We start from the raw sequence: 27916 nt of genomic DNA, 5'->3' as shown, positions 1-27916 counted from the left end.
CCGCCAAGGGAGGATATTTGTATGATAAATATAAATGTCTTTTCCAGGGTTATGGACGTATATTAAATATATGTATGTGTATAATAAAAATCTTACACTTATTTCCGTAATCTGGTACCTGTAACACAAGTTCTTTACGAACTTATCACGGGACCAGTTAACGTGGCGTGATTGTTAGTAATTTTTTTTTTTTAAATAGTTATTATTAATAAAATTTACGATATCATGCGTTACCTATCATTCGCATAATCATAGCTTTACTGAACCTGTATTTTTATGTAAATATGTACATTTATATAACAAATACGTTCACGGATGCACGCTTGGTCACCAAATCAATAATATAGTGTTGACGCATTTATATTTAAACGGTCTATAGCTATAGCTTGGATTCACTTTGCATTATGCTTAATTATAATGTTCGACCTCTGTCATTTAGCGTGGTGTGGCCGTAGCGTAACATTATTCTAGTCGTACTATTCCCTGTAAATGAACTATTTTACAAAGTGTAGGCACCGGCTTGGAGCGGTAGGCAGCGGCTTGGAGCGGTAGGTAGCGGCTTTAGCGGTAGACAGCGGCTTGGCTCTGCCCCTGGCACTGCTGAAGTCCATGGGCGACGGTAACCAATCAGGTGGGCCGTATGTTCGTCTGCCTACAAGGGAAATTAAAAAAAAAATTGTGATCCATCAATTCAACTCTTATTTGTATCTTATACCTTTAAACGAGCAATTTTGTATATATGTATATAATTATATAATCTGAATCTCGGAAACGGCTCCAACGATTTTCATAAAATTTAGTATACAGGGGATTTCGGGGGCGATAAATCGATCTAGCTACGATTTATTTTCAGAAAATGTTGTTTTATTCGTGTTTTCAATAATCAACTATTCCCAACATCTATTGGCGAATGATAATACTATTTTTCTTAATTGAGGGCAACTAACCGCTTTAAAGACACAACAAGATGGCGTTATCAAAAAAAAAAAAAACGAGCAATGCTCGGTCATCATCCACATTTTCTAAGTATCTAATTTTAAATACACTAAAAGGTTGAACTTTAAAAGTATTTTAATTAAAAACATTTCAAATTTTCAATTTTTGTTATCACAAAAACGCGTTTTCGCTTAGACAAAAGAACAAAGTTGAGTTGGAAACGAAATTCAAAGAACAACCAAACGCTGCCAAAACATAATCCGGACTCGTGTAGCAAGCATCAAACAATGCTCTTAGATTAATTTATATTGGATCCCGTGCACCTTTCGCACGAATAAACTGCAACTGAATTATATTCACTGGCGGGTATACGTGAGGATTACGAACGCGAGTGGAGCTCGAGCCCTTTGTCCATTCAGATTTTAACATACACAACTAGACAACTAGGGGATACACTGTCCGATGTTTTAATAAATGAGTGTGTATGTATTTACGTTCTAAGAACATATACATTTTTGATTCGCATTTATTTTTAATATAACAAATAGTCACGGTTACGAAGGCAAATTAAGTATATTCCGTATATTACATCGGATTTACCGTATATTTTTCCTTCAATTTACGAGGAAAACTTTAAAACGGCTTTTTTATCATCTACTCACATGACCTACAACCGGAATGCACACTCGTTAAAAGTCATTTAATTAAAAGAAACAAATTAATATATAAAAAGGTCGTTATACAAACTTTTTAATATTATCTGCCTTAAAAATGCTTTTTCATTATAACAAAGAATTCGTCGGGTGAATATTTTTTTCATTCGTTTGATCTTGTCCTTAATGCAGAAAAGCGTGTAACTTCAATTCCTCTTAAAAAGGTACAGAGTATAATAATCTCTTGACTTGATTTCGGTTTTTTTTTAAATTATTAAATTTAATAACTAATGAGTAGTTGTAAGTACGATAACAATTCTATTATGATTAATAATTAGTAGATACTTAATAGTATGATAGAATAATAACATATTAGTCGATGACGATAATAAGGTTAATTATGCTGATAGAGTTGATAATAATGGGGAGACGTTGTTACTGGTGGTAACAATAGTGGCAATCTTGAGGCCATGTTATAGCCTGGTAAATGGTACCAAAATGATTTTATTACTTCAAAAACTAGGAGAACGTTGTGTTCAAACTAAAAATACATTCATAAATTACCTAAAATATTTCAAGTGGAGTGTAAAATCTCAACAAACGGTCCGTTGGTTTAATTTACATGCACTAATCTAAAGTAAGGAAAATAAGTGTAAGATTCACTACGGATTTGCTTCAAAAATGTTTTAGTGCAAAATTTGCCTTCACGTATTGTATCGCAACTAAGTAGGTCGCAACATAGTTTATACAAGAGTCTCGCTGTAAATCTTCATGTCTACGAAACTCTACGAAACGCTCTTGTGTCTGTGGTTCTCGACTTGCATACAGATTACAATGTGTAAACTAAAGTGCAACAATTTGTAGCTGTTCGTTGAATCCGTATGCTCCTTTCCAACTCAGTCGTCTAGTGCTTATTGAGTTCGACGTTCAATTTGAAAGAAGTTTTATTTTCGTAATAAAAATTAAAATGTTTTTATTTTATCTTTTGTTTGGTCATTTTAAATTGACATAAAAGTGACATTATGGAAACCAAACAATTATTAAACAATTTTTTTTTTGTTAGAATTAAAACTTGCTTTTGATGAGAAGAGGGTGCAGTTTTTTTTTTCTAAATACCCACAACAACCTTAACTTAACCTTTCAGAATATTTTAAGACAAAAATTTATGCTAGTCAGTTATGTTATACAAGAGAAAATAAAATACGATTAAAAAACCAAGGGAGGAGTAAATTGTACCTAACAATTTTGTCTTCGCCTATTTATGTATAGATGCTTATAGTGTTTGAATTAATAGTGATCCGAACTGACTGAACCGGCAAATTCATTGAGCTTGAAGGAAGATTATTCACTTGTACTTGAAGATAATATTCCGTAACAATAACAATTCTTATATTAAACTTCTCTCGGCAATGTTTTGAACTAGAAATGAAAGTTGTCCAACGTTTAAATCATTTCCTAACTGAATGGAAAAGAGTGTTAATCGAGTTACTTTATTTATAAAACTTTTTTGAACTGTTCATTCACGCTAAAATCAGCATTTAGAATTCAAGTGATTCCATCTAAAAAAAAATAACGTGTCGACTACACCTTTAAATCTTATCCTTCCTTAATTTCATCAGACGGTGGTACGCCCAACCCACGTATTTTACAAATTCATAATTTAGGCCGTTCACTTTTTTGTATGTATGTATATATGTATTAAGAACTTTCATAGGATACACATGCTAGGTGCGTATTTCCTTTGGGAAATGGGCCATTACGGCGATTTTTTAATATCCCATAAAAAATTAAAAAGCTTCAGTTCGAATAATAAACGACAATTATTTTAATTAATTAGAAATGCGAAAGCAAGCCTTTTCTTGCAATTTACATTTCAGCATTCTGCATAATACGCAATTACAAATTAAAATAGAGTGCCCACTGAAAGTGACGCAAGGATGTCAAAATAAATTACTAAAAGATTTCAAAATAAACATTAGTAATACTTTTACCCTGATATTAATGACTAGTTTTACCTTTTTTTTTGTACTAGTCAACATTTTTGTAAAGTTACAAACAACAAGATAATTATATTGAACTGAAGCTTTTTATTTTATCTAATTATATAAAATTAATCTATTAGTGGCATTAAGAAGAATGTAAAATTTAGTAACTGAGTATTCTTAATTTTTGACAAGTAAAATATATTATTGTCTGGAACCTACTTCGAAACCCAAATATAAGTACATAGTAACTATATACGTAATCGAAGAGCTATTACGATGTTGTTTCACAATATTCGTCGCTTATTTTTTATTTAAGTTAGGTTTAAAAAGTTTTATAGTGAGTTTTTTTTAATTATTATTACTATCTCAACAATACATAGTATAACTGAATGCAATATTGTTGGGACAAGACAAAACAAAATCTTCAGAGCTCGTGAGAAATACGCGACTCAGACACAACGAAAGACTAGCTGTGATAGCTTCGAATTGAAACTATGTAATTTGGTACGAAGTGGTACACTTCATGGAAGGAGACATGTAGGTAAAGTGTAAAGGTAGTAGGTAAAGTTAAATGAACGGGCGACACTGTAGTTATGGTCACAGCAAAACGCGACTGGCATTTACTAAAAATTATAATATTGAGCCGATACATCGCGAGGCAAACAGCCCTGTGCGAAAACTCTCAGCGACAATTGCAACAAGATATTCTCAAGTTTACTTTTTATTCCCCGACTCATAAAATGGAAGCGGTATAAACGTAAATCTTTCGTTTGAAATACGACTCTAATTAGTTTAAGCAAAGACGCCTTGCCTTTGTTTATAGGAAACGGAACTGATTTTTAACTCAGTATCGAAGTTTCCCTAGATTAAGCATCGCAGAAAAAACTAGTAACATGAGGCCCACGAAATAAAAAAAGAAATTGGATCTGCACTGCTTTAATTATTGTTTTCGAGGCGATAAGCCAGCTATAAGAAGACCAAATTGAAACTGGCCTGTGTCACCATATCATTGCACGTTTCGAATTTCTACTAACCTACTTAACTTTCTGGATGCAGCTTTGGCAGAGACAGCGCTTTATACTACGTGCGCGGAAACCCGTGTAATGAAGCCCCGGTGGAATGAAAAGAATTGCAAATATTATCCCACGGTTCAGATTATTTCAATCATCAATTCTGAAGGCAACGTGAGTCGTTTCTCCCATGTAACCCCACCACCCTGTTCTTCCCTGTGTGGGATTCCAGATCTGCGCGGACCCATTTTCTATGAGTGTCGTAAAAATAACTAAGGCATTCACCGGAGCATAGTCAACAGCGCTCTCAGAGTACTATATGCGACCACCAACTCACATTTACTAGTTAGGTCTATTTCTGCCGCGAAGCAGTCATTCGTTCCGATTTAAAGGTAGGGTCGGGTAGTGGGTGACATACAATCGTGGGCACCTCGTAGGAGGTTCCAGAGACGGCACAAAAAAAAAGATTAGAAGAAAAGTTTTTCTCAGCATCTTTATCACAAACCTACTGATTGAAAAGAAGTTGTACTATGATAAACTTTGTAAATAAAATTGGTATTCCCCGACCACAGACCGCTGTAATGATCACCGAACGTAATAATATGTTTATATTTATGCTCGCTAAAAATATAAACGGCAGAAAAAACCACGTATCAAAACGTAAATAATTAATGAAACGATAGTAATCGAAACATAATCATAGATTTTCGCGTACAGGGACATAATGGTATTACGATGTGAATTCAAAATGGCGGGCACACACGATAAACAAACGTGATAAATATCACGCAGTAATTCAGTCCTTTTAGCACGTCAAATGAATCATAATACCCTGCATTCAGATGGTGTTTAATGGTCTAGTAATTCAATTACAACACATTTTGTAACGATAATTGATGGAGTGCATCCATCCATTGTCGCTCAAATAATAGGCCAGCTACACACTGAATAATAACTTACAACGAACTTTAACGTGTATTGGCTTGTAATTTCCATTGCCAACTATTTCCTTTTACGTTTAATTTATTAACATCAAATTGAAATCAAATATAGACCACCGACGCGGAAAAAATTATGTATTATTATAAACGATTCAATAAGGACAGAATACGTAGTACATTCACCCAAATTACAAAAAACCACTGTATGCATTTATAACATATTTTTTTTGTCAGGAGGAAATCACCGGACTTGCGCCCTCCACTGGGGATGGAGGGCGGGGCATGTCGGAGTTGAACCGACTAAAACCTCCTGTCGCTCAACAACCAGCATCCAAACCTCGCATGAGACAGAACTCATGAAAAGGCAAAGGGGGGAAAGTGAAGCGTTTAGTGCGGAGCACATCTCTCCCATCACCCTCCCCCTCGGGACGCCAGACTGGCGGTCGTCGGTGCCACGACCACCAGTCCTCTCGGTCGGCAGGCTATCCGAAGCCCGCCTAGATAGCGCCGGTTAGAATGGTCTACCCTCGGAATACCCCGCTGGGTCAGAACCAGCGTGGGTTGAGGATAGCCGGCCTTCCATCACCCGGATGCTCTTGCATAAAACGCATGCAGAGCAGCTTGCACGTCGTCTTCTTAGGTCCCCTTCGCCGGTCCCCAGGCGGACATGTGAGGGAGACCCGAAACACTTAGAGGGCCAGGGCTTGGGCGAAATCCGCCTCGACGGTCCTACGACCAGCCGAAGGATCGGCCAGCCGTCTGAACCATGACTCCAGCACGGACCGCCGAGATTGGGCCCTCCGCGCTCTGACCACACTGGGGCTGGGACGAGCCACGCCCCGTGCACGAAGGTCAGTCCGCCACTGATAGTCAGCGGCGAGCGCACACGGGCGCCCCGTATAGGGCCATTGATCGCACCACCCCTGTATAGAGACGGCGCGTCACCTGGTCAGGCCCCCCAGCGTTGGGAAGAAGCCGGCTTAACGCGCCGGCCACCCCCAACAGACGAGGGACCAGATTTTGAAAGTGAGCACGGAAGGTCCAACGACTGTCCAAAATGAGGCCGAGGTACTTCAACTGCACCCCGACCCCGATACGGACGCCTCCAACCACGATATGGGGCATCGACAGGTGGCACTCTCCGGGGCCTGGGAACCACATGGCCTCGGATTTACTGAGCGCCACGTCGAGGCCCAATCTCCTGATTTTGCCGACGACATGCGCCACCCTAGCGATAGCAAGACGGGCAGACTCAGCAAAACTCCCCCCGGGTCACGACCAACGTGTCGTCTGCGTAACAGATTACGATTAGGCCCGGGAGGAGGGCACCCCTCAGTACCCAGTCATACCCGATATTCCACAAAAGGGGATGCATTTATAACATTACCATATACGATAGCAAGATAAGAACGGAGCTATTGAGATATTTTATTATTTTTTGAATTTGAATTTGAATTTGTCTTATTGTAATTTTATAGTGACTTGTTTGTTTCAAGTTTCAAATTAATCGATTCTATTTATTGTTAATACAAAAGTGAGTTTGTTTGTCACGTATTCACGTGCTAACTGCTCAAACAATCTTCACGAAATTTTTCGTAGACTTCGTTCGTAGTACAGAAAAGGACATACCAGTATCATTCATTTAGGAAAAATATTAATATCTTTTTTTTTTTTCTATATTAACGCGAGCAGAGCAGCTTGTAAAAGCTATTAAATATTAAAGCAAACGTTCTAAATATGAGAAAGCATATGAGAAGAGTACAGAAATCGAATACCAAACATCTATACTAAAATGTGAATGATTGTATGTTTTTTTAAAAATAAATCACACAAAAATGGCCAAACCGATCTGAATGAAGGTTCATGCAATGATATTTTTAACCTGGATTATGGGCGTGAGGCAAGGAGATGTTATTTCACCGAAACTATTTGTAGCTGCGATGGAAGATGCTTTCAAAGTTCTGGACTGGAAAGGGCTAGGTTTCGGTGATATTGTGATTATGACCGAGACCATGGAGGACCTCAGTACAATGCTCAAAGACCTCAGTAGGGCTTCTATCCGAGTGGGTCTAAATATGAACAAGGAAAAAACAAAAATTATGTTGAATGCTCATGTAGCGCCCACTCCAGTAAAGATCGGAAGCTCTACGCTCGAAGCTGTTGACGAGTATATTTACCTGGGACACACTGTCCAGCTAGGTAAGTCCAACTTCGAAAAAGAGGTCAACCGTCGAATCCAGCTCAGATGGGCAGCGTTCGGAAAGCTACGTAAAATCTTCTCATCACAAATACCACAGTGTCTCAAGACGAAAGTATTTGACCAGTGTGTGTTGCCAGTGATAACATAATATGGCACTGAGACGTGGTCGCTCACAATGGGCCTTATGAGACGGCTCAAGGTCACCCAAAGAGCAATGGAGAGGGCTATGCTCGGAGTTTCCCTGCGAGATCAAATCAGAAATGAGGAGATTCGCAGGAAAACCATGGTAACCGACATAGCCCAAAGGATTGCGACATTGAAGTGGCAGTGGGCAGGACACATTGCTCGCAGAACGGATGGCCGTTGGGGCCAGAAAGTTCTTGAGTGGTGACCGCGTACAGGAAGACGTAGCGTGGGTAGGCCTCCCACAAGATGGGCCGATGACCTATTGAGGTTCGCGGGGATTCGCTGGATGCAGGCAGCGCAGGACCGGTCTTTGTGGCGAGGCTTGGGGGAGGCCTATGTCCAGCAGTGGACGTCCATGGGCTGATAGGATAGGAACCTGGATTAGCAGTTTTGATACCTTTCATCATATTAAATGATATGTAACTGTATACAATGCAATGATTTTATATATATAGATTATGAAAATTTTATGGGTACGTCTAGTCTTGAATATCGATAATGCCTTTAATCCGGAATCTAAGTTGAATCCCGTGTCGAATACAGTAGCCAGGTTAACCACCAACTGACCACCAGAGCAAAGGTACATTAATAATAACGCGATGCCGAAAAGTATTCTATACAAAAGAAAATTTTGGTCCATATTCAATGTGTTTCAGTTATGTACATTTTTAATGTTTATCTGTGTTTTGCGTTAATTGGTTACCCAAAGGCCATAGACGTTACACAACGATGCCGTCGTCCACCTGGAGATATGATATTTAAATCTAAATTATATAAAGTAACGGCCGTCCTACCCTTCAAACCGGAACATTTTGTGCTATGCGACCGAAAGGAGCAGGATGCTGTTTATTTCCTACTTATGGGCTTACGACATACTAGTAATTTGTATTTTCTATTTTTGTGCACTTATTTTAGTAGCCGAATGCTCTAACTTTATTATTAAACTGGTTGTACCCGTTCGCTTTGCTGGGTATTTAAAATTAACATTATTATTTCTCACCCCTACAAAGATTCTCATCATTAACGCCCTCACAACTGGTGTAGGGAGTCCAACACTCATATAAATATTAGTTTATCCATGAAGTAATTGTATTTTCTACATGGATACCAAGTTTCAAGTCAATCGGATACATGGTTCAGTAGTTATAACGGAACATCCGTAAAAACCACTGTAGATTTATATATTACTAGTATAGAGTATATATTTATTGAGATAATATATTGATTATATGATGCATTCTTAGTATATAAATATTCTCGGTATTTTGTTTAATCGAATGACTGAAATTCGTTTAAAATACGATCGTTCTGCAACTGCCTTTACATTACACCACAAATTAATTGCGATAGAAATTTTAGTGCGAATATTACTATGGTTTAAAATTGGATTTAAATACTGAAATTGGAACTGAATCCTCTCAATAGGAGGAATATATCGCAGATACTCAATATACCCCTGACAGTTCGGTGATCACTTCCGGTTTTAACCCTATGAATCACAGAGACATCATTGAATATCTGTCTACTGGTGCTCATGATGAAATCGATCTCACTTTTTGTTACACTATCGGGACTCATCCAGGTCCATTTCCTGTGGGGCGGATTCTGAAAGAAAGAATTCATCATATAAAGTCCTTCTTTCTCCAGAAAGTTCGGCACGCTTTTGTCTCCTGGAGTTCCACTGTCCATATCCAAACTGCCCCACTTTCAACTCATCATTGCTTCTACAGCCCAGCTTCGCATTGAAGTCTCCTATAACAACAGTGAAATGTGTTTTGGAGCTTTGGAGCCTTACTAACGTCCTCATATAAAGTCTCCACCTCATCGTCTGGGTGTGTCACAATGTTGTTTACGAGAGACTTGTGGATGATAAACCCAACGCCACCTTGGGACTTCTGCTCTTTCTCTCGGTAAAAGAACAAGTGACCGGACTGCAAAGTTATCGTATCCCCTCCCTGTCTTCGGATTTCCGATAAACCAATAACGTCCCAGCGCAGCTTGTCCATCTCTTCTTCCAGCTCGACGAGCTTCTCGTCTAGCCTCAGAGTGCGCACGTTGTGTGTTACCAAGGCCAGTGGTCGTCGTTTTTGGGGGTGGTAGCCGTGTCTCTGCCGGGGATTCTTAGCACCCCCTGCCCCACCGTTACCGTGACTGCTACCGTAGCCAAGAATAGCGGGGCCGCCGGGGACTAGGGGCCTGGTCTCTCTATTACTTTCCATAGAGGTATTTAGCCAACTGTACCACACTGGCTAGACGAGTTGGTAAATGGTTTAATTTCGAGTTTTCCTTTTCTCGCACTGATGTCTTGTGCATATTCCCTTAGTCGGTTCTTACGACTCCCTGGGATAGTATAGGGGTGGTGACACATTGATTCTTACTCTGTCACCACACGGATTATTTATTAAAGGAGATAAAAACACCAAAAGCATTACAGTACCAAAACTGTACACTCGTCGTGTGTCGATTACATAAAACAATTATTGAAGTATTAACAAAAAAGTTATTATATTTTCAATTCCCTGGATGAAGTCTGTGACAATGTTTGAAATCGTTTCGCAGTAAGAGGGACGTTTAAAAAATATCAGACATTGGGTCTTAATAGGATTTTTCACGAGCCGTAGACACGATTAAAACTAGTTTTACGATTTAATCTCACGCTTATTATTTTCGTTTTATTGCTTGCGAAGTTTCGAATACTGCACATATTTCGTCATAGACGAACGAATAAGATTTTCAACGAACACCAACCAACGAAACCCTAAACCATGTTTTAAGCAAATTCGTATTTATGTTAAATCCATTACTGCTTTAAAAGCAAACAATGCGGGGTTTAAACAGTTGCCGAGACATTTCAAACTAGAAAAAATAACATTTTATTCGCGCAGGTCGCAAAAAAAAACACCAAGAATTTCCAGTCTGTGAAATGTTTGGTCGAATAAAATTAAAACAAAGCTGGTATGCACACTTTGTGTTTTCAAGGTGTTACTTCGCATTAAAGTACATTAGTGAGATAACATTTATAATTTAAGATATTCAGTATATATTTTAAAAATCATAAAAAAGACGTGAAATAATCAAATTGAAAACTCGAACTTGAAGTTTCGACGAAAACCATCTTGTAGTTTCAGGTATATCCTCATATTAGAATAAGCTTCGAATAAATTATTGTAATTAAATTTATAATTTTGAAATTTTTGGAACGAAGTTCCTCATGGAACGATGCGGAGGGGTACCCTAACAGGGTAAAAACGTCCGTAACGTAAATTTTTTATTAGTAATGCACACAGTGTACGACTTAACTCTGTAATAACGTACAAAAAATAACATTTTTTTATCATTCATTGACCACAATACACTAACTGTTATTTATGCAAACAACCGTGAATGAAATGGACCACAATAAGTTCGCACGTTACCAAATGACCATGGGTTGTTGCGAAACCTCCAGTTTTATTTTCTTTATACCTCGAATAGAACTTAAAATTAATATTTTTATAATAAGGAACTTCGTTCCTATCCGGTGTCCCACGACACCACCCATCTTTTTTATTTGATATTTAGGCTAGGTATGTGATGTGTGGTAGGGTGCCTTAGAATAGCAGCATCCCATTTTTTTCTCGTTAGTGTAATTAAGAGTGATTAAAAGATTCGCCAGAGAACGGACAACAGCGTTCTCTGAGTATTATACGAAAGTACTACAATCGCCAATTACCATTTACTGATGGTAGAGCGTATATAAAACCAGCACGGGTAGATACCGCGATCGTGGTCATGCTTTCCGGCTTGTAGAGCCGTGTCATTTTCCAAGTTAGGTGGCGATGTACACTGTGATGTTCATGAGCTCCGGTAATCACTTTACTCTATTACAGAGGATCTCTAAATAACATACTCAATTTAAAAAAAAATAGTTTAAAAAAACTAACAAAATACGCTTTTATTGAAAATCCAACTAAAAAATAGAAAATTAATGCATGGTATCAGTAGTTATAAATATTTTATGAACAGGTATGAGTAGAAGGGTTATTTTGATAATATTCTGAAAAACATCCCACGCTTTTTTTACAATAAAATCATTTTTTCTTACACTCTGTTTAATTCAAATTTATTTTCTATTTTTTATTTGGATTTTCTATTAAAACATGTTTTGTTAGTTTTTTTAAACTATTATTACATTTATTTTTTTTGAAATTACAATTTTTAAACTTTTTTTCATTTTTTTTTAAATGTTGTGTTGTCATCGGTCCTCAATAATTATACCAAATTCGAGTTAATCCGACGTTTTGAAGGGGCTAAAATCATGTTCAAAGATTCCGTTACAAACATACATACGTCTGAAGCTAATAAAAGCGTATTAAGAAAGAAGAAAATTTGCAAAAAAAATGAATTAATTAATAACATACTTTGCCTTTGTTTCCTAAGGAAATTTTATCCATGCTTCCTTAATTATACTGTCTTAACCTAGACGTTCTTCTTCAATACAAAGTTATTCAAGAACACTCGACGAGAGGAAATATTATTAAAAAGCGCAGACAACTAACTGCTTGGGGTATTTTATAAAACAAAATAAACAACGTCAAAGGTTCTCTATAAAAATATTATAGCACGTTCTCTCCGCGTACTGAATACAATTTTAAACGGGATATACTCGTACTAACGACTCAACTCGATGTTTGTTCGTAAACAAGAAAGAATATTTATTTACTAAGACAAGTATAAATACTCAGCTATTTTTATAGAAACTGCATTATTTTACTAACTTGTTTCTAGGTGGGATTAGTGATTTTGTATTATGGTAAAAGAGCCGCTCCCGAAGATAGAACGCGTAAAAGTCGTTTTAATTTAAAAAATTCTAAAATTTGAGTTAACTTTTACACGATCGAGAAGTCGTTCTCGATCGTGTAAAAGTGAACTCAAATTTTACGGAGTTGGAACAGCACCCCTAGCGGCAAACGAAGGGAAGCTATTCCAAATCCACACAAATTTGAGTTCACTTTCACGCGATCGAGAAGCTAAAAACTCGCACTAAGCACACAGTTGTCCCATCCTTGTTCAACATTAACAGAAACTAAAATTCATATTCGACTGAGCATAAGTACATATTTTTTAAATAATTAAAAAGGTTTTGAATTTAGCAATAAAATTAGCGAAGGTACCTGGCGATAATGCGAGGTCATTGACCTTATTATGTCCCAAATGATTCGAAAACAAATGCAACGCGTATGTAATAGCATAGACACGGATGAATGTGTTCATTGAAATGTAAACAAATGACAATCGCTTTTTTAAGTACGTATGTATAGATTTGTCAATACTCACAGAGCCGTTTTCTCTTGTCCGACGTTCTTAAGTGAATCGAGCATCATGATGGCGTGCTTCCGGTCCTCGATGAGAGCATCGCGCTTGGCACTATTCAGTGCTAGTTGCATCATTAGGCGCTGTGTCTGATATCGTTGCTCTTTCAGCCTGCAATTGTACATAACCTAACTGGAAGCTCAAGTAACCGAATACTTATATTCTTTGCAAATTATGCGGCAATTTGGCTAGAGTTTGAAAGCAGTTGCAATTGATCCACATTATAACATATTAATGTCTTTATATCTTATATCTTGTCTGATGTATTGTAATATATATTTTTATTGCTTAGATGGGTGGACGAGCTCACAGCCCGCCTGGTGTTAAGTGGTTACTGGAACCCATAGACATCTACAACGTAAATGCGTCACCCACCTTGAAATATAAGTTCTAAGGTCTCAATATAGTTACAACGGCTGCCCCACCCTTCAAACCGAAACGCATTACTGCTTCACGGCAGAAATAGGCAGGGTGGTGGCATCTACCCGCGCGTACACACAATAGGTCCTACCTCCAGTAAAATACCAGTAAATATTTAAAAAGAGGTGTAATCCCGGAAGCAGATTCCAATGTTCTTGTTTTAAGTTACCTCAAGAGTATTTGATCGAAGGACGACACCAGAGTAGCTTTCTGTAAACGTTTACAAATGGCCATGACCTCCTCCAATTCCCAATGCACGGAGTGCACACTTCCATCCTCGTCGACTTCGTAAAGGTCATCAAGATTGGTCGCCTCCTATAAAATTTATTTACGTTATCGTTCTTACAAGATCTTAAACTAGACGTCTCTCTCGAAGGTACTAAAGGTTGGTAACATCCAATTAGGAGGCATCGACAATCTTTCACCATCAAGCTTAAGCTTGTTTAGCATCGGAGAGGCATTAAAAATATATACTTAAAAGGTCGCATACAAAAAAAAAATCATACAACACGCAGTGCACGGTGTAGGCTTCGACGAGGTCAATGATCTTATTGCTTTTTTGCGTGTGTCATGTAATTGAACTTTGATTATTCGTATGCTATTATTTTGTTAAAAAAAAAAATATAGTAAAAAAATTTTTTTGCACACATTTCTTTGATTAAGTAATATTAATAGATTTACGAAGAGATCGTGTAGTTCTTTTTAACATGCTTTTCTTAGCCTGGTACGTTTATTTTCATGTAACGGACTTCAAGACGTCAAGTTAAGACTTGAAATCTTGCAAACGCATCAAGGACCGGTGACAACGGAGTAATCTAAGAACTTCACTGTAATATCCTAACCAGTATCAACAGAATAAAAAAGATGAAATAAAATTTGGGTACAGCCTGCTATTTTAGTTTTTATTTTTTTTATTTTTAACTACCTACATATATTGTTAAATTCAATCGATTTTGTCATGCTCTTTCTGTATAAATAAATTTAGTAATTATGGAACAAACTATGTCAAATTTAAAAAAATATGTTGCTTAGATGGGTAGACGAGCTCACAGCCCACCTGGTGTTAAGTGGTTACTGGAGCCCATAGACATCTACAACGTAAATGCGCCACCCACCTTGCGATATAAGTTCTAAGGTCTCAGTATAATTACAACGGCTGCCCCATCCTTCAAACCGAAATGCATTACTGCTTCACGACAGAAATAGGCAGGGTGGTGGTACCCACCCGCGTGGACTCACTAGAGGTCCTACCACCAATAAAGTATAAGACTTTTATTACGTGATATTATTATCGTGCTATTGTACGAAGCCACTCTCAAAGTCAATACCAATAAAGTACTTCCCTTTTGTAAATATACGCATTTTACAAACTAAAAGTAAATACTTGATTTTAAATCGTGTTTCAGGAATCGATAATAGTGTATGGTAAAGACGAGAAGCACCTACAGCTATCATTACCTATGGCCGCAAAAATCGCACGTCAGCTGACTTCTAGCTTGTGCGGTCAAGAACAATTTTCCGTTCGCATTGCAAGTTTTCCCCGGTGTCGGTTAACCAATTAATAGTTTAGCAACGAATTTGTGTTTTATTTTTTATTTTTTTATTGCCCTTGCAGGCAGACGTGCACACGGCCCACCTGATGGTGAGTGGTTACCGTCGCCCATGGACTTCAGCAATGCCAGGGGCAGAGCCAAGCCGCTGCCTACCGCTTAATACTCTCCACAAGCCTCGTTTGAAGAAGGACATGTCATACATAGCGCTCGGAAAACACCGTGGAGGGGTTTTATTTATAGTACGTTGTTATTCTTGTGTAGTTTACTTCTTAATCAGTGCTTTATTTGGGAACTATATTTTGAAAGCGTATTGCGAAGTCGCACGTACGTCATTTTAGGTATTTCCGCACTAAATTAAATATCTGTTCTGATTCGGAGCATAAGCTTCCCGGTGTACTTCTGGTCTAGACCTCAATTCTCAAGGTAAATGCCGGAAATTATAGTGTTTGTGGTATCTAAATACGAGAAGAGCCCTTACGCCAATACACAAAGAGTTCAATAGTTAAATCACGCTGTTCACGTACATCACACAATTGACTAAAGCCCATATTAAAGCCTGTATTTCTGCAATTTAAAAGACTTGCAAATTATTCAATTGAATTTTTCACATATTAGACAATATATTATACAAAAATACATAAAAACCTATTTCTTCGTACATCCAAGAAACCAACACGGGAATACAAACGCGCCAATGTCGATTTGAACTAAAGCTACATACGGTATACACCTTACGACACATGTCAAGGACTATTGAATGTTATATTCTAAGTTTTGTAGGATAAAGTCGAGAGCGCTAGAGAAAATTTCCTTTTTAAATTGCTGAGAGCACGATCGCCGGCTCAGTCGGAGGTCGCAAGCTTTTCTACGATAAGATGTTGAAGATCATCTTTCTCCGACGGGACTACAGGACGTAAACGATGTTTTGTGAGATACATTTTTCAAAATTTCTCTCGTAGTATAATCGTATCGACAGCAAATAAACAAAAAAATCTGTCTGAATTGTTTAATACTACTCGTTTATCGGGGCTTAGTATCAATGTCGACAAATACAAATAATAGTCAAATAATATATTAATAAATAAGTATGTGTAACACAATATATTATTGGAGAAAAAAAGCGGCATTAAAATGAATTATAATTAATTAAATTAAATATATATGTCGGAGAAGCCACAATTATTAAACCCATCGTCAGACATCGCAGGGGAGAACATGATGATCGAGTCAAGGGAAATATTGAGCACACCAATCATGCCTGTTATCCTAGAACAATTTAGAAGTCCCCTCTAGACGCCAACAAATGAAAACGAATGACAGTTCTTAGAACAGAGGCACCGCTCTTCAGAAGGCTGGTTGGTAAGTGTGATAGCGTCTACGCGCCCCCATCGGCTAAGCTCTGTCGTAGCACGAAGTTAGCCGAATTCCGACGAAACCACAATCGTGCTGCCATCTCTCGGGAATCGTGCTGCGTTTCTTTTAGCTACCAAATTAATGGCAGTCTTCGACATTATTATATATGTACACTAATACCTATATGTATAGTAATATATTATTACTAGCTGGCCCAGCAAACGTTGTTTTGCCCTATAAATTATTGCTAGGAAAGATAAATAACCTAGATATCGACTGCAGCGCCATCTGATTTGTAAATCTAAACATTCTCGAATCCACTTGAAGGGCGGAAGATCAAATTGATTACAAAAAAAATCATAATTAAAGGAACTTGAAATTATAAACTCTGAATAAGAATTTATCGTACTACAATTATTATAATATTTGATTGCCATCTTGCAACCTTATTGCGGATCTGTGCATAGAATAAAAAAAATAAAAATTGGGATGGAAAAATAGGGGTTGATCGTATAAAAGTGAAAATTGAGAGTAATATAATGTAATTTTTTTTATTCTAAGTCATGACAAAATAAAAAGAAAATTTCTTGAAAAAAAATTAAAGTTTATAATTAACAAATAAAAAATAGGGGTTGATCATAGAGGGATAAAAAATTGATAGTAACATCAGATTTTTTATTTTAAATAAAGATAAAAATGAAAATCTTGCCAAAGAAATTGAAGTTTATAATTAACAAATAAAAAAAGGGTTGATTGTAGAGGGGTGAAAATTTAGGGTTGTATGTATTTTTGTATGCTGTATCATAAAAAAATAAAAATTGTCTAAAAAATTAAAAATAAAATTTAGGGGTAGACCACCCTTAACATTTAGGGAGATGAAAAACAGATGTTGTCCGATTCTCCACCCTGGCCGATATGCACGCTAAGATTCACGAAAATCGGTCGAGCCGTTTCGGAGGAGTGCAATCACGCACACCGTGACACGAGAATTTTATATATTAGATAATATCTATATTAAATTGTAACCTCTTTCCGTATAAGATCGGGGAATGAGTCCGTCAAATACGCGACTTCCCTGCGGGCCAGTCTCAGCGTTCTCTCCCTCTCTTTCATATTGGCTTTTATTTCTTTCTCTAGTTTGCTGAATTCGAATTTCCTGTCGTCCAAATATTCAATGGCCAGCTGTCCCATTTCCGTTGCACTCATCAAACATTTACCTTGCGCGCGACAGTCTAATTTCAGAGCTTCTAGTACGACGGTGAAATACGACGAATCCTGATAAAAGCGGAAGAACATTTCGAAATTATTTTAAGTTCTATAAAAATCACGCCAACTATATTTTAGACGTGCTTCTCGTACAAATGATTGCTGCGAGGGCATTATATTTACTCTCTGGATAAAAGCAACTTCCATGCTTACAAAGAAACACGTAAATTTTACATATTTGTGTAAGTAATGGCCAGCATCGCTTTGAATGGTAGGACTGACATTAAGCCAGCTGAGACTTCGATCATGGCTAAAAATCGCCTTAGGACACCAGTGATGAGGTTATCTATCTATGCGAGGGTGGTTGTCAAACTGCAACGCCAATCTCTCTAAGCTTATGAAAAAAAATGCACATTTTTCAAAAACCCATACATTGGAATGGTCTTTGAAAAGAAAGGCATGTATGATTTCTAGCATTGTAACAACGATCAAAAAGTTGCGCGAAGGCTATGGAAAAGGGCGATGCGTCTCCTAGCCGCTTGAGGGATTAATTCAGGGTTCACAACCTCTGAACTGAATGAAGTGTTTTCCGCTTATTAAATAAATTTTGTTTTCGATTCATGTTACGATAGCAACTAATTTGCGTTTCAGTATCAGGAGCAATGTATCCCAGTGCCTTGTTGTTGTACCTTTTTCAGAATATTCAATATTTTCTTGTACATGACTTTGATGGCAAGCGCAGCATTTTTCTTGATGTTGGCTTTTTGCACATAGTTGGCAACGGCCTGCTCTTTCTTCTCGGCTGGCAATTTTCCACCGACTTCGTACAAAAGACGATCACGCATTTCTGCTGATTCCAACTAAAAATAAAAATAATAAAATTAAAATAACGAAAAAGTAATAGGGCATAAAATGCAATACGACAAAATAAAAAACAAAACATGTTTTGTGTCATTTATACTATGCTGTATCATAATTGTCATCATACATTTTCAATCTTTGATATTTATAATCTATACTTTCTGTTAAGTTTAAGTAGGAATGTGGACCCAGTCACTAGACAGAGAAAACGCCCGGAAGAAAAAGAAAACTTTCTTTTAAAACGTCAGTTGACCTCAACTGTAGGTTATGATCGGAATACAAAAATGGTCATTTCAAAGTTATCGTTTTATTATTTAATCGAAACGCACTTTCCCTCTCATTATTATTCACTAGATGATGACCGAGCTTTGCTCGGCTTTTTTTTTATAACCTCATCTTGTTGTGTCTTTACAGCAGTAAAAATAATATTATTATTCGCCAATAGATGTCAGAAAGAGTTGATTATTGAAAACACGAATAAAACAACATTTTCTGAAAATAAATCGTAGCTAGATCGATTTATCGCCCCCGAAATCCCCTGTGTACTAAATTTTATGAAAATCGTTGGAGCCGTTTCCGAGATTCAGATTATATATACCTAGTCAGGTCATAAATTCTGTCACATGTTTAATGTAAAATAATTGAAACAAGTTTATTCATTATGTAACAATTCATATACCAAAATGAACTTAACAAAACATAGATTCTTATCATTTTCACATAAAACTTAAGTAGAAGATTCATAACTTCAGTATTGGTGAAAAATCTAGTATGACATCTGACCGACGATGAAATAAGACACGAGAAGAAGCACGCGCCAGGTCAAGTCAAGATTCAACCACCTCTCAATATTTATATTTATTGCCTACGAAGGTAAACGCGTCTAATGGTGCGTAATCAGCCTTGCTCGTGGGTATCAGAAATTCATAGCCAAGTTGCTGCCTCGCTTAATAGACATGTCATAAGTGCGACACAATCCACAAACACTGTAACGTTTGTTCCAGAGACGGATGGTGACTAGCAAGCATTTTATCTGAACGCGCACTGTGAATTAAAGCAACGAAATCGATAGGAGTGTGGATCAATTCCAGAGGTGTTCAAATAGGACAGGTAACGCGCCTGTAGGAATTATAAATGATCTGTAATACATAAATAATCTGTTAAAAAGCCCAATTACGAATTCATTTTTTGTGTACATTCGTCCATTTGTTTGGGTGTTGGTTTTGAAAACATAAGAGTTGAGAGGGGCCACTGCGTTTCTACTAATTTATTCAGCAGCATAACCGAATCTCGTAATTGGAACTTATACAGTGCAGTGAATTTAACGCAAAGCACAAACGGTTCCATCATAATTAAGCACTTGAAAAAACAGTTTTTTCGCTATGCTTCTTTATATTCTAACTTTATTTCAAAACAAATTGAAGATGAGTAATCGACAAGAAAAGATATTCTGAGAAGAAAAAAAACTACGCTACTCCACATGGAGGGTCTCTTGGAGACGCTGAATGAGGATCCGTGGGGGCGACCCTATCATATGGTGCGCAATAAAATGCGCCCATGGGCCCCCCCGATCACGGAGCGTCTCCAGCCTCAGCAGCTGCGGGACATCGTCTCGGCGCTGTTCCCGCAGGAGCGGGAGGGATTTGTCGCTCCCGCTATGGACGCGCCGCCGGAATACGACGGTGAAGTCCCTGCTGAGGTGCCCCATATAACTGGGGCGGAGCTCCGTGTGGCCGTGCGCAAAATGTGCGCGAAGGACACTGCACCCGGCCCGGACGGCGTCCATGGCCGGGTTTGGGCCTTGGCTCTTGGTGCCCTAGGGGACCGACTCTTGAGGCTTTACAACTCTTGCCTCGAGTCGGGACGGTTTCCTTCATCGTGGAGGACGGGCAGACTCGTGCTGTTGAGAAAGGAGGGGCGCCCGGCGGATACTGCCGCCGGGTACCGTCCCATCGTGTTGCTGGATGAGGTGGGCAAGCTGCTGGAACGTATTCTGGCGGCCCGCATCATCCAGCATCTGGTCGGGGTGGGACCCGGTCTGTCGGCGGAACAGTATGGCTTCCGAGAGGGCCGCTCAACGGTGGACGCGATCCTTCGCGTGCGGGCCCTCTCGGAGGAGGCCATCTCCAGGGGCGGGGTGGCTTTGGCGGTGTCACTCGATATCGCCAATGCATTTAACACCCTTTTTTTTTTTTTTTTCGGGCCGGGGGCCGAACCTCCTACGAGGTCCCCGCGCATACGGGGCGCGCGGGGTATGTGAGACTCAACGATCTGCAGGTGTTGAGAGCAGATCGCGGGCCCAAGGATTTTAGGACCCACCCACTAAACGACTCCCCTGCACTCTTACACCCGACGTCCGATCCTCTCCGAGGTCAGAACCCGGATGAGGTAGGGGGGCTACCGCGGTCAACACTACAACCAGACGGCGCGGCTCACCCCAAGGACGCCCAGCCGACGGAGCCTTCGAGGCGAATCGAAGGCTCTGAAACGTCGGCCGTCTCGGTACGGCAGCCCGTCAGGCCGCCCAGACAGTGCCGCTGGTGCCCCGGAATACCCCGCTGGACCAGAACCAGCCTGCCGGGTCGGGACGCGATACACTGCCAACCGGTCGCTCTTTCGTAACTCCTTGGCAGCGCGCTAGAGTGCTGGTAGCGCGCCGCGCGGCCTCTCCCCCTCAGGTCGCCCCTTGACCTTCACCGGGGGGAAGCCGCCATCTACAGGGGCCGGAGTCGGGCAAAGGCCCTTCTCCGGCCCCCGGCTCGGCGGCGACGGATAGGTGCGGAGAGGGATGAGCTCTCCCTCTCTCGTTCCGCCGCCTCTGCATTTAACACCCTGCCCTGGTCCGTGATAGGGGCGGCGCTAGAAAGACACGGAGTGCCCCCCTACCTTCGCCGGCTGGTGGGTTCCTACTTGGAAGACAGATCGGTCACATGTACCGGACACGGTGGGATCGTGCACCGGTTCCCGGTCGTGCGCGGTGTTCCACAGGGGTCGGTGCTCGGCCCTCTTTTGTGGAATATCGGGTATGACTGGGTGCTGAGGGGTGCCCTCCTCCCGGGCCTGAGCGTAATCTGTTACGCAGACGACACGTTGGTCGTGGCCCGGGGAGGGAGTTTTGCTGAGTCTGCCCGTCTTGCCACCGCTGGGGTGGCGCATGTCGTCGGCAAAATCAGGAGATTGGGCCTCGACGTGGCGCTCAGTAAATCCGAGGCCATGTGGTTTCACAGGCCCCGGAGAGTGCCACCTGTCGATGCCCATATCGTGGTTGGAGGCGTCCGGATTGGGGTCGGGGTGCAGCTGAAGTATCTCGGCCTCATTCTGGACAGTCGTTGGACCTTCCGTGCTCACTTTCAGAACCTGGTCCCTCGTTTGTTGGGGGCGGCCGGCGCGTTAAGCCAGCTTCTGCCCAACATCGGGGGGCCTGACCAGGTGACGCGCCGTCTCTATACAGGAGTGGTGCGATCAATGGCCCTATACGGGGCGCCCGTGTGGGGCCAGTCCCTGGCCGTGGGGGTGGCGAGGCTGCTGCAAAAGCCGCAACGCACCATCGCGGTCAGGGTCATTCGTGGTTATCGCACCATCTCCTTCGAGGCGGCGTGTGTACTGGCTGGGACGCCGCCTTGGGTTCTGGAAGCGGAGGCGCTCGCCGCTGACTATCAGTGGCGGGCTGACCTTCGTGCCCGGGGCGTGGCGCGTCCCAGCCCCAGTGTGGTCAGAGCGCGGAGGGCCCAATCTCGGCGGTCCGTGCTGGAATCATGGTCCAGGCGGCTGGCCGATCCTTCGGCTGGTCGTAGGACCGTCGAGGCGATTCGCCCAGTCCTTGTGGATTGGGTGAATCGTGACAGAGGACGCCTCACTTTCCGGCTCACGCAGGTTCTCACTGGGCATGGTTGCTTCGGTGAGTTCCTGCACCGGATCAGAGCCGAGCCGACGGCAGAGTGCCACCATTGTGATTGCGACTTGGACACGGCAGAGCATACGCTCGTCGCCTGCCCCGCATGGGAGGGGTGGCGCCGTGTCCTCGTCGCAAAAATAGGAAACGACTTGTCGTTGCCGAGTGTTGTGGCATCGATGCTCGGCGACGACGAGTCGTGGAAGGCGATGCTCGACTTCTGCGAGTGCACCATCTCGCAGAAGGAGGCGGCGGGGCGCGTTAGAGACGCGCAAGCCCGCCGCCGTCGAGCGGGGGCCAGGGAGGCGGATTTCGCCCAAGCCCTGGCCCTCTAAGTGTTTCGGGTCCCCCTCATATGTCGGTCTGGGGACCGGCGAGGGGGACCTAAGAAGACGTCGTGCAAGCTGCTCTGCACGCGTTTTACGCAAGAGCATCCGGGTGATGGAAGGCCGGCTATCCTCGACCCACGCTGGTTCTGACCCAGCGGGGTATTCCGTAGGATAGCTCACTCTAACCGGCGCCATCTAGGCGGGCTCCGGATAGCCTGCCGACCGAGAGGGCTGGTGGTCGTGGCGCCGACGACCGCCAGTCCGGCGTCCCGAGGGGGAGGGTGATGGGAGAGATGTGCTCCGCACTAAACACTTCACTTTCCCCTCTTTGCCTTTTCATGAGTTCTGTCTCATGTGAGGTTTGGACGTTGGTTGTTGAGCGACAGGAGGTTTTAGTCGGTTCGACTCCGACATGCTCCGCCCGCCGTCCCCAGTGGAGGGCGGAAGTACGGCGATTTCCTCCTGACCAAAAAAAAAAAAAAAAAAAACGCTACTCAAAGTATTTATATTCTATCAGATAAAACCATCAGCGTAACTCAATTGATATGAATCTTAATATGAATCTTAATCCAAGGTTAGGTATCATTTGGTGGTACAAGAGTGGTATATCCATTATTATATGGTGCAATTGATATTGTCCGTTATGTACAAAATTGGTATTTATGTTGTAAAATATCTATAAGCAACATTTGTATAATTCTGGAAGCAACTTAAATAAAAACTAAACATGTTTTCCCGACCAACCTGTGTCAGTCGAAATTTTTCCATTTTCTTTTTCTTTGTGTACCTTATTCGATCTAGCTGCTTTCGTTTGTTGAAATTTTCTTGATGAATGCTCTCCAATACTTTCTAGAATAAACAGTTACGTTTAAAAACCTAAAGTCAACTTTAATTGTATTATTAACTAATAATACCTACTATATATGATATAGTATTCGTCTAGTATATATAATTTAGTCTTACTATATAATGCTTACACTTAGTATGATCGCAGGATTTTTTTTTATTGCTTAGATGGGTGGACGAGCTCACAGCCCACCTTAGACATCTACAACGTAATGCGCCACTCATCTTGAGATATAAGTTCCAAGTTCTCAGTATAGTTACAACGGCTGCCCCGCCCTTCAAACCGAAACGCATTACTGTTTCACGGCAGAAATAGGCAGGGCGGTGGTGCCTACTCACAAGAGGTCCTACAACCAGTAAATATATTCTTATATTTCATATTCTTTAGGGTTATTAGTTAAGGTGAAGAAGGGACGTCGCCAATTCTAATATTTGCATCGATTAACAACGGTAATCACTCTGAATAAAATAAGTATATAGCAGTTGTTAAAAAGGAAATATTACAGCCTGATTTAATAAAGGTAAAAAGAGAAAATGGCTAAATTAGTCCTAGACGAACATCGGCTTGGCTGTTCATATACGTGAGTTGGAGTCTCTTGTGCTCCTGGAATGCATTCCGAAGAAACTGTTTGTCTCCGTATACTGCGACTCCAAGTTCCTCCCGTCTTGTATTTATGTCTTTGCGTAGTTGCCTAATATCCCTGCAGTAGCGTTTCTTCTGTTTCGCCAAATCCCCTTCATGGATCTTTCGGTCGCGTTCTACAATTAAAATTTATATGGTAAGTTGAATATATTATGATTTGGCAGTTTTTATAGTTTTTATTATTACATATTTATTCTGAATCTCAAATGAAGAAAGCTCCTGTAAAAATATTAAGATTTGCTTTCCGTTCTAGTTAGCTCATTACTTTGAACACGTTGTGCATATTTACAACTTCGTTCGTTTTCATTTTTATACGTGTTTCCATAATAATTATAAGGTATCCCAAATTAAACATATAACATCAAATATATGTCAAGTAAAGCTGCGTCAAAATAAGACTAAAAATATTTGTGAAATTTTTTTTTATATACTTTGATATTCATTTAGTAAAAAGCTGTTATTTTGATATTACATACAAACACTTCAATTTCATTTATTTTTGTAGTATAACATGAGGAATGGTAGCCAATTTCCATCATCCAGTGGCCATATTCTTGTTTGCCTCTATAACATCGAGAATAAATATAAACATATTGCATGTATTTATTTTAGTGAATTTACTTTAATCTAAAATTTAATCTACTTAATTGATTTGCCAACGATGCGGTTAATGTTTATTTAGCAAAAATATATTTGTTAATCTGTTGCGTATTTAAAAATATTACTTGAAAATTGATAACAGATTTTTTAAAATAAAAATACCTGTCCAAAATGATCCTTGGTTATTTCATAGTATTTATGTTTATACGCAAATTTGACATTTATATTTTGGATCAGTGAAAGATTTACTTATAATTAAACTTTATCCTACCACTCAACTCTTTTACATGTATTAGTCGCCTATATTTATATTTTTTTTATAATATATTTATAATCGAAGTATAAATTAAAATGAAATATAAACAAAGTTAATAAGTCCATGTATTGTAGTTAATTTTAGATGAACTTTATGAGTTTTAACCTCTGATCGTAATAATTTATATAAAATTATACTATATAGATTATATTACTCAATACTGCGGATACCACAAGGTAAGTATTACCTAACAAAAGAGGTTCAGAAGCTGTAATTTTATTTATAGATATATAATAAAAATTCAATACCCTACAACAACGAATATCCTTGGACAGTAGCACGGCAATGTAATAAAAAATGATTGTATCTGCAGCACTAACAAGAGTCACAATTTCTATACACTATAAAATTGACGTTTAAATGACTCCAGCCTTCATTCTGCTGCATCTAAAAATGTCATCTGCAATGTGGATCGCGTCGCATACAACTTGTAAAATAGATAGAAAAATATAAAGGAAAAAGTGCACTTTATCCAAAAAAAAGAAACATACCCAATTTTTTTTTTCTACATTAACGCAAGTAAATCCGCAGTGAAAAATAGTGTACAGTCAAATGTATATAAGCTAATTGTATAATAATTTTAATCGCTGCACCGATTTGTTACGTAACTTTCATTGGTAGGCAATGCTCTATTCAGAAAGCAATATATGCTAGGTCTTATCTCGGTAATATTAAGGGTTTTATTGATGTATTAAATTGAAAACTATGCAAACAATGTCACCGATAAAATCCAGTGGTTAATTAATAAGCTTGATCAAACATTCCAACAAATACTTTATACTTGTGAAGAAGCAATCAACATTTACTAATTTACTAATATATGATCGACGAGCTAATGAAATAGAAATAATAATCAATTTGAAGCACCATAAAGTTTTATCAGTCCACGGTATTGGTTGATTTTATCTTTTATAACCCAATTATCATTTTGCATTCCATGTATACGAACTTTCGCAGCTGATAGCATTTTCTTCGATCTTTAATGCACTTTGGTGTATTTAAATGTAATAAAAATCACCCAAAACTAAGCCAACAGGGTGACGTCTGTCAAATTGCATAAGCTTTGGCATCGAATGACTTCATAATTAGTATAATTTCTTTGAAATTACAAAGAGATTGTCATCGTCACGGAAAAATTAAGTATTGTACTATAAAAATATTATAAATTAGAACGTTTCGTAGGATACAAAGGTGTTTGTTAGTTACTAATTACTTAGCAATTAAAACGTAATGCAGACAAAGGTCAAATAGATATTATATAACTCTATAGTTAAAAAGAAAATCAAATTAATACTGTTCACATAAATTAACAATTAAACTTGCGATGTTCTTTCTATTTATTTGCCATTCCCCTCTGCGTTTGTTCGTGTTCTAAATTCTGTAACTCGTTTATTCTGTGGACTGCATTTTATTTTTTCTATATATGGATAAGCTCATGGCCCATCTGGTCTGGTCAGGGACGTCTTAAACTAGGATGGGGTCCTTGGGCACACAAGAATTTGAGGCCCTTTTGGAAAGTAAAAAAAGCGAATTATAATAACATTTTTTTACTGAGTTTGAGACCATTTATTATAGGTAATCAAATACAGTATGATATAATATGTCATTAATGATATTAGAATGCTGCTGGTTTTTTGGTTACGATTTCGATAACGGTTTCTTTCGGGATTTCTGTTGAGCAAAATCTTCTATCATAGTCATAGTATATGCCTTGTAAATACCTTCTGATTACTGATTTGTGAAAAAAGTGTAATGTGCCCGACAAAAATGTTTTGAGAATAAACGTGTGAGAGAAATTGTCGGTCTTTCGGGGCCCCCTGAGAATGGGGGCCCTGGGCACGGGCCCCGTGTGCCCTTAAGGTAAAGACGGTATTGGATCTGGTGACCACCATCATATCGACCACGTTAATGCCGCCACGCACCTTGAGACATGAGTTCTATGCTTCAGTTTTTTTAGTACAATGGCACCCCCATTCTTCAAATCGAAACGCTTTACTGCTTCACGGTAGAAATAGGCAAGGCGGTGATACCTAACCGTGTGGGATCACAAGACCCACCAGTAAAGATGCCCTAACATCAGCTCATTTAATTACGCGCAAAAACTGTTTCCAAAGGTATTTTCCTCAGAACGAATTCAATACTACGACGCTTTCTCAAGACTACGACGTATCGACTTTAAGATTGATGATTGGCTATATATCTAGCATTGCTACAGTCTGTCAACGGTAACCACTTTTCATCACGTGGGCCGAATTGTTTTCAACTGTAATAGTCAAATCATCTATTCAAACTTTGGATGTGAAAGTTATATTCTTGATTGCCATAATGAGCCTAAAGTAGTATATTAAAAAAATCATCACAGATCTTTTAAAAGAGATTTTATTTTTATTCGTTTTTTAATAATCGTACTGTATAAAACGAGTATGTATGTGTGTGTGAGTAATATGATAGAAAAATGCACAAAACTAGCAAAGGAGTTTCCCAACTCCCGATGAGCACCTTTAATTAAATGCAGGCCTCGGGGTGTTTGTTTTATCAGACAACACAAAATATACCAGACCATCTTTCTAAGCTTTATTAATTACTACTAATATCTACACATTCCCTGAGATTTTTTACCTAACGAGATTGTAT

The 27916-nt window shown here is 39.4% G+C and overlaps 1 protein-coding gene across 1 annotated transcript in view; it reads right to left on the bottom strand.

Annotated features, from left to right (window-relative positions):
• LOC101737634 (uncharacterized) overlaps positions 1-26363 on the bottom strand; it is an 84502-nt gene extending 58139 nt beyond the window's left edge. Inside the window, exons 1-7 of the mRNA XM_038013920.2 lie at positions 26150-26363; positions 24283-24482; positions 23622-23726; positions 18485-18655; positions 17616-17864; positions 13853-13998; positions 13228-13374 (exon numbers count right to left, since the gene is read on the bottom strand). Coding sequence (XP_037869848.1) covers positions 13228-13374; positions 13853-13998; positions 17616-17864; positions 18485-18655; positions 23622-23726; positions 24283-24482; positions 26150-26249 — 1118 coding nt within the window. The 5' untranslated portion in view covers positions 26250-26363. The remainder of the gene's footprint in view (positions 1-13227; positions 13375-13852; positions 13999-17615; positions 17865-18484; positions 18656-23621; positions 23727-24282; positions 24483-26149) is intronic.
• Positions 26364-27916: the final 1553 nt, after the last annotated feature.

Source organism: Bombyx mori, chromosome 1 (genome assembly GCF_030269925.1).
Source record: "Bombyx mori chromosome 1, ASM3026992v2".
In the NCBI taxonomy this organism is placed as follows: domain Eukaryota; kingdom Metazoa; phylum Arthropoda; class Insecta; order Lepidoptera; family Bombycidae; genus Bombyx; species Bombyx mori.
This window is presented reverse-complemented; position numbering and strand designations above follow the sequence as displayed.